General features: G+C 34.8%; 1 protein-coding gene across 1 annotated transcript in view; it reads right to left on the bottom strand.

Moving 5' to 3' along the window:
* LOC135223618 (lathosterol oxidase-like) overlaps positions 1-8,684 on the bottom strand; it is an 18,715-nt gene extending 10,031 nt beyond the window's left edge. Inside the window, 1 exon segment of the mRNA XM_064262230.1 lies at positions 8,372-8,684. Coding sequence (XP_064118300.1) covers positions 8,372-8,567 — 196 coding nt within the window. The 5' untranslated portion in view covers positions 8,568-8,684.
* Positions 8,685-8,934: the final 250 nt, after the last annotated feature.

Raw genomic sequence — 8,934 nt, 5'->3', positions numbered from 1 at the left:
TAAAAAAAGAGCTCTTGTGTAAACTAACTGTAAAGTGTCCCTAATTTCCTTATTTTTATGGCCTAGTTAAAACTCATAAGGAAAAATTGCTTACAAACTATGTTAATTGTTATCCCCGCTACTTGGAACTGTATCTAATTCACACATCCGGAATTCTCTTGATCTTGTGGAAAAATTAAATAACATTGTACTAAACCCTAGTGATATCTTTGTCAGTTTTGATTGTATGTTATGTTCCTTGTTTACAGAAGTCCCTATTACTCTGTACTAGAATATTTAAGTAATGAACTTGTATTGCATGAATTACCTATGTCCGTTAGTCACATAATTTCATTGATAAGTTGTGTATTTGTGATTCCAGATTTATTTTCAATGGAGAATATTACCAACAAATATTTGGTATGGCCATGGGTAACCCTTTATCACCTCTCCTTTCAAACTTATATATGGAATTTTTTGAAAGACAACACCTCCCGATTATCACACTTGTCCCCTTAAAATGGTACAGATAAGTAGATGACATCTTAGTAGTCTTACCTGTTGGTATCGATGTAAATGATTTATTGTCTAAATTGAATAATTTAGTGCCATCCATAAAATTCACTGTTGAAATTGAAAATAACAATGTCATAGATGTATTAATACATAGAGAATCTTTCCAATGTAAATTCAGTATTTATAGAAAACCCACAAACAATTTAACATATGCACTTTTTTATTCTGGCCACCATCTTAATATTAAAATTTCTATTTTTTCTTCTATGTTCTTACGTGCTTTGCGTATCACAAGTCCACAATATCTTGACCAAGAAATAGACTACTTAAAAAAGATAGGAAACGATCTCTGCTACCCCCTCATAAATTGATTTGATTTTGGTTTCTCAAAAAGGCTCACAAAAAGAAAAAGTTTTTATAGTGTTGCTAGTAATGAAAAACAAACCCCTAAAAATGTACTTACCTTGCCTTGCTTTCGTGGATTTGAAACCATAAAATCAATATTTAAAGATATGCTAATTAAGAATAGTCCCGTAACAAATAACAACATCATTTACAAAATTCCTTGTAAGGATTGCCCATCTTTTTACGTCGGTCAGTCAAGTAAAAATTTATGTGTACTATTAAGCAGCATATGTATTCAGTTAGAACAGCCCAGACTTCAAGTGCACTGTTTATCCATCTGAGCAAAAAATCTCATTGTATAAATTGGGGCGAAACCTCTGTAATTGCTAGGTCTAATGATTATGTTTCAAGAAATTTACTGGAATCGGCAATTGAAAAATGTTTATGAAGGACCTTAAAATAAATAAACTACTAATTAATTAGTCCCACATGTATAAGTTTATTATTTCTCTCGTCTCTCTCCCTCCTCTCTCTCTCTCGTCTCTCTCTTCTCTCCCCCCCCCCTCTCTCTCTTGCTCGCTATATTTATATCCTATTTTCGTCTTTTCACTCATTTTATGGAACATTTTTGTACATTTCATGCTACTAGGTCGGAGAGGCCGCCTTGTTTTTTTAAAAATGTATTGTTTTCTGGATGAATCATCTGTTGACCATGCACGTGTGGCTGCCTAAAAATCGCTAATCTTGCCCTCAGGCGTTTCCTCGTTTCTGTAGAGTGAAATCGACTTTTTTGCTAATCTTGTAGTGTCAGTTTGGATATTAAGCCTACTTTTACAATGTTTTTGCTTCGTATGATCAGTTGTGCCTAAGTAAAGGGTCGTACTAAACCGAAAGTTCTAGGCTCTCTCGCCTTTCATTTTTTCCTCCGTGGCAAAAACCTTTACACACACACACACATATACCGTATATATATGTATATATAATGTCGAACCATTGTTATAAGTCAGTTGTGTAACAGACAAAGGAATTAATGGCATTTTAGTTTTCTCCGCAGCTGTTTCATCATTAATGCTGACTACTAGATTGTACTTTAATTCTCATTCTGTCCAATAAATGGCTTATCCTTGATTACACATGCGCACGAGCACGGACACACACACACACACACACACACACACACACACACACACATATATATATATATATATATATATATATATATATATATTATAAATATACATATAAATATATGATTTTTGGTCACATAGTACACTGTAACGTGTTTTATATTCACGAACATTACTCCACAAATGACGTTTACTATGGAATTCACTCAACCCTGTAACAGACACCGAAGAGGAATTTATATGGGAAAAGTGATCAGTCACCAGGTGACGAATTTCTTATCGCCTATAAATTCACCTTCGGGATTTTTTTTCTGAGATTGAGTAGATTTAATATTAAACGACTTTTGTGGCTTCATATTTGTGAATATGAAATGTCACGGTGTATGTGACTAGTATATATATATACATATGTGTATATATATTATATATATGTATATATATATATATTATATATATATATATATATATATATAATATTTATATCTAAAGGAAGAGGTGTCCAATCAGACGACAGTCATGTACACGTGTTTTATTAAGAAACGTTTCATGTTGTCACCAACTCATCATCAGTCTGCAATTGAAAGTCACAATTGAAATAAACTTAAAATTACAATAAAAATTAAAATATACTCAGAAGTCAGAACGTTAAAATAGAGAATGAGAAGAAAACTACCTATTCATAAAGAAAGAAAAAGCTGAGTGACTAAAAACTGTAGGGTCTGCACACAACGTGAACCTTACGCCAGAGAGAGAGGAGATGACGAGGTGTCGGAGTTTAAACTAGGTGACAGGTGCTTAATAAACCAATGACTCAACTGTAGGTAGATGGGTAGTTTGCTTTGTGGTGCCAATAATAGAGAAATGTTTCTTGTCGATCGATACCCCCCTCTAAGTTGGCAAAGAGACAAGAAGTCAAAAGACCTGGACTTCTTGTCTCTTTGCCAACTTAGTGGGGTGTATCCTAGATTCGTGAGGTTCAAGTTGTACAAATCGTCCCTTTACCAACTGGATTTTATCATGATGCAATGGACGAACTGCTATCGAGGGAGGTTTCCTGTAAACAACCTGCTTTTTGGATGGACTTCGAGAGACGTGTCAACAACTGCGGGAACAACTATTTCCTTTATTATCCATGATTGATTTGATTATTTTTAAGAAGCTGCTTTTTAAAGGTATTAACAAATATGTCGCGGATGTTCAAGCCCGTCACCAGAGAAAATCGAAAGCTCTGGGGATTTGTACTCCTACTTTAGATAATGGACATTCATGTATTTTTAACTACTCAAAATATGTCTTGTCAAAGAGGGAGGAATTTTTGTTGTCCCTTGGATTGGATTTCTGTTTGCCTTCATATAGACCCAATTTTGCATTCTTTTATTTTCCGTTTGCGGTGCTTTTCCATAGGCTTAAGAATATCAATTATGGTAATTTAAATATGGCAGTTCTTCAGCAGAAACTATCATCACTGTTACATGATAATTACAGAAAACTCAGGGTGAAGTGGGGCCCCTTAGTTCAGAAAGGAGGACTGAAATTCTTAGAAGGTCAGGTAAAAATGAAAACTTGGTGATATGTAAACCAGATAAAGGGAAAGGAATAGTGATTCTGGACAAGGCTGATTATCTTGAAAAAATGAAAGTTATTTTGTCTGATGACTCTAAATTTAAACTTATTGATGAACCCAACTTTGTTGAAATTTATAAAAAAGAAGACAAGATCAATCGCTTTCTTAGAAAGCTTAAACAGGCAAAAGTTATTTCTTACGATATCTACCAAGAACTATTTGTTACCGGGTCTTCCTTTGGCATTCTTTATGGACTTCCAAAATTACACAAAGACGGTATACCCTTGAGACCGATAATGTCCGCATATAATAGCCCGACATACAATATTTTCACGTTCCTGTTTCTCAGACAATAGAGATAATTTTGGATAAAGTTTTTAGCAACGATGAAACTTTCTGTGGTTTTAATAGGCAACTTTTCAAAACTTTTTTGGAACTTGCTGTGCAAAATGCCACCTTTGTTTTTAATGGGCAGGTCTTTCTGCAGGCAGAGCGGGTTGCCATGGGTTCTCCTTTGGGACCGTTTTTTGCCAACTTTTTTTATGAGACATTTGGAGGAGAATTTTCTTAATGATTGTCCAGGGAATTTTAAGCCAGACGATATGTTGACGATACTTTTGCCTTTTTTAAATTTTCGTGGGAATGCCTGCATTTTTTAGATTATGTAAATGATGCCCATCCTAACATTAAATTTACGTTGAAAAATGAGAAGGATGACACCCTGGCCTTCTTGCTTATAAAAATAACAAGAGATGACCACCTTTTCAACACAAGTGTTTTTAGAATGAGTACCTTCACTGGGCTCGGGAACAACGTTTTTAGCTCGTGCTTCCGTAATTTTAAGATTAATGCTATATGTACTTTGGTTTTTAGAGCCCTTCGGTACACATCTGATTGGCTCTCCTTCCATCTTGAAGTCGAGTTTCTTTTAGAATATTTTGTAAAGAACTCGTTTCCCAAAAAGCTGGTTTTTAACATTATTAGTAAATTGCTAGTGAAGTATATGTCAGCACCCACCCTTAATTTTAATGTACCGAAGTTAACTATGTACGCACCCATCCTATTTATTCATTCAGACAGTTTACGTTTGAAAGTCAGAAATATTATTGAGAAGGAATTTGGTTTTTTAAAACTTAATAATCTCATTCCCATGAATCCATAAAAAAATTGGAGGGTTTTTAAATTACAAGGACAAATTACAGGATTTCATGAAGTCCAATATTTTATATAAATTTGAATGCCCAAGATGTCTTGGTATTTATGTTGGTTCTTCACGTAGACTGTTACAAGTCCGGTATTATAGCCATTTGGGATTAAGTTACAGAACTGGGTCCAGAATCTCTAATCCCGATTTCTCTAATATACGAATACATGCAAAGAGTTGTAAAATTATTATCGACAAGAAACATTTCTCTATTATTGGCACCACAAAGCAAACTACCCATCTACCTACCCTTCAGTCATTGTTTATTAAGCACCTATCACCTAGTTTAAACTCCAACACCTCGCCATCTCCTCTCTCTCTGACGTGAGGTTTACGTTGTGTGCAGACCCCACCGTTTTTAGTCACTCAGCTCTTTCTTTCTTTATGAATAGGTAGTTTTATTCTTATTCTCTATTTTAATGTTCTGAGTATATTTTAATTTTTATTGTAATTTTAAGTTTATTTAATCTTTATTGTAATTTTGAAGTTTTACTTGTGAATTTCAATTGCAGACCGATGATGTGTTGGTGACAACATGAAACTTTTCTTAATAAAACACGTGTAGCCTACATGACTGTCGTCTGATTGAACACCTCTTCCTTTATATTTATGGTTTTTCTGATGTGATATATATATATATATATATATATATATATATATATATCATATATATATATATATTTATATATATATATATATACGTATATATATTGTTTTGCACTGTAAAGGGGTAAAGCAAACGCGACAGTGCAGCAGAGGAGTGAAAGAGTGAATGATTATAACCGACCTCAGAATAGGCCCCGCGCCGGTTATGGGATGCTCTGATTGGACGAGCACCACGGAACAGATAACGGTGAGATTAGTTTATCAAGAGAACTTTTAGTTTACACAAGGAAGAGGAGTAGTATATGAAATTTAGGCCAAAGGAAGAGCACTGGGACCTATGAGTCCATTCGGCGTTAATACGGGAAATTGAGATTAAGATTATACAAGTGCAACGGGAGGAACACCTCGCAGTTGCACTATGAAATAATTGTCAGGAGAGGATGGAAAGTAAGACAGAAGGAAGATGATGTTAACGGAGGCACAACAAAATGGGTTGCTGATTGGGCCGAATGAACGCAGCAAAGAACCTTATGTAATGCCTACAGAGAACCGCGTGAGGTGCGCTGACGACACTACTCCCCTTGGTGTAAGGAGAGGAACTATGTGGGTAGTGTTAGAGAGAGAAAGAGAGAGAGAGAGAAATTTGTATATGACGTATTTCAAATGTCTTGGTCTGCCTTCTCCAGTTCATAAAGTTTCTCTCGCTCTCATCTCATACTATTGTTTGAAAAAAAAAAGAGCATTTTTATTGTTTTATTTTGAGGGGCGACGGAAATTATTTATCACAAACGACGGACTTTTGTTTTCCACTAGAGATAATTTAGTCTCAAGGCATCCTGTGGTGACATTCCCATCTGCATTTGAGGCAGATATGTTTTTGAAAAGATAAAAGGCTTTCGTCTGTATAAACAGAAAGACGTTTTCGATTTGTTTTTTTCTTCTGTTGTTTGTCTTGTGATTTTAAGTAGGAAACTTTTCTAATCTGTGGCCTTTAGGAGTTTGAAAAATCGGTTTAACTGAAAATATTTAATTCTGTTCTAGAACAGATTATTAAATAACCATGTCATAAAATAGATTTTTGTACTCTCATTCCTTCGTTAATTTAAGTTGGAAATTTGCTACTGTTTATAGTGTATAAAGATATTTGTCTATATAAAATGTATTCTTATTTCACATTAGGTTTAAAAAACTTATATAAACTGAAATGGAAGTATTCAAAACTTTAGCGATATGAAAGTCGCTGAACTGACTCAGCCTTAAACTATGACTGTTAAACTAGATTTGTCAACATTTGTCGTCCAAAATGGATTCATTTGAAATATCACCGATAATCCACGAGGGAACTAGCTAACAAAAATGTTTCCTTGGAAGACAATTATGGATTAAACATAAATATTAAATTAGAATGCAGAAAGGAAATGAGAGGCAAAAGGAATTCACGAGTTGCATCGCCTAATGAATGTGTGAGAAAGATCGGAGCGCCCTTTTTCATCACAGTTATAAACGATGGGGTCTGGTAGCATGTGAGCTAACAGAATATGTGGGAGAGAGGAAGGGCCAATGGGAAACTGTCCGAAAGACTAGGCCTGAGAAGACGGAAAGAAGAAAGAATGGAAAAAAGAAAAGATAGTTACGTCAAGGCAGCCAGGACGATATACCGTGGTCTCCCGAGAATTACGCACTTCCCAAGTAAACAAACGTCACAGAGGCTACTTCTATTCTCTCACGTTCCAAAAGGCTCTTCGACTTAAAAAGCCGAAGTTGCACCTGAGGTGACGCACTTGGGCTTATCCGAACTTTGGTTTTTAGAAAAGCTATTTAACTTCGAAGTTACACAAATGCTTTTTGTTGTGCATTCTTTCATTATTCTTTTTCCTTTTTCGGTTTCTTGATCAGCGAAATAAAGTTTCGCCATTTTTATTTTCCATATAGTATTATTGCCGTAAGTTCTGGCTGTGTCCTTATACTCAGTTTAAGTGGGCGCTGCTTGTACTGTATCATTACGAAGTAAAACCGGACATAACAGCAACACTGTTATTATTATTATTATTATTATTATTATTATTATTATTATTATTATTATTATTTACTTCTACGACGACTGGTATGCAAGGCTCCTTACTTGAGACAAAGCTCAGCGCCAGGCCATATGAAGAAAATAAATACAGGAAAATAAGAGGCGAGTCCAATAGAAGTGACTATAGTATATAGTGTATTCGACGATAAACAACAGCGATAGATACATACAATATTCAGGTGAAAGCATTTTGTAATTACAACCCTTGCATGTTTCGTACGTACTCCTTATGGTCACCTTCGGCATGAGATTTTAATGGAGAACAATGTCAAAGATTTAGACGTTTTTATAACAATTTTATGCTTTTAGTTCTTTTACTCAATTCATCTTAATGGGAAGAATGAAGTTTTTTTTTCTTTTAACCATTCATTTACTTGTGATACCCCACAAACGTAACAAATCTATTTTTTAAAGTAACCAGTCTCTGGCCCCAGGTTTAGGAAAGAGTCCGACTCTGAGTCCGGATTATGCGAAATAATTCCGTTATAAGTTGAAATGGAAGATCTTTAGAACAACCAACAGAATGAATTACAACGAAAAAATCGAGAAATGTTGCATCATTACATGGTTATGGAATATAATAAAAGAAAATATCAAATTTCGGTAACACCAACCACCTTTATTTTACAGATAAGATATTATGCAATTTTACCGGTAGAAAAACAAGAATCTAGGCAGGACCTCTAATGTGATGGATTTTCGGTACTTGCAAAAATTGATAGATGCCTCTGTTGCAAGAATATATATATATATATATATATATATATATATATATATATATATATATGTGTGTGTGTGTGTGTGTGTGTGTGTGTGTGTGTATGTGTGTATATATATAACACATTTAATCCGGACATGAAAGATTCGAAATTATTTGTAAAAGCAACTTTTTTTTTTAATCTAAAAATACGTGTTAGTTAGCCTTTCGAATACATTAATTTATTAGAACTAACCTCTTACGGAGGACCCGAGGATGAAGACTGCCACAGTAGCGATGAATGTACCAAGAAAATTCGGTAACCTGTTCCAATACTTCTGCAAACTATCGCTGTATTTATTAGCCCAAGTTACTGCCATGGGGTCCGCAAATTCTGTCTTTTTCAGTTGTGGTGATTCCATTGTTTCCGTTACTGAATCTGTTGACGTCATTTTCGATGTTCGTTTCTAAATTTGACCGAAATAAAATTCTACATCCGAATGAGAGACATTGGACCCCAACCTCCCGACACTGCAGATCGCGGGAAATGGAAGGAAGACTTGTTGAGGAGTTCTCTTATATTTGGCCTACCCTAATTTACCTGAAGCTTATCGTAATCAATAATTACCTCTACTATCAGAGCATTTTCTTTTTAATTCGTTCACCCAACCGTCACAGATTCATCGACCGCCTTAACATGGTTTTAAGCGCTCAAGATCTAGATAAACATCAGATATCGTTCGGCAGACGAACCTTGAACTTGGAAAAATCGTTAAAAGATGAGTGTAATTAATGGCGCTTACCACTCGTAGATAATTT

Source organism: Macrobrachium nipponense, chromosome 10 (assembly GCF_015104395.2).
Source record: "Macrobrachium nipponense isolate FS-2020 chromosome 10, ASM1510439v2, whole genome shotgun sequence".
Classification (NCBI taxonomy): Eukaryota; Metazoa; Arthropoda; class Malacostraca; order Decapoda; family Palaemonidae; genus Macrobrachium; species Macrobrachium nipponense.
The sequence above is the reverse complement of the archived record's forward strand: the minus strand, read 5'-3'. Positions and strand labels throughout refer to the sequence as shown.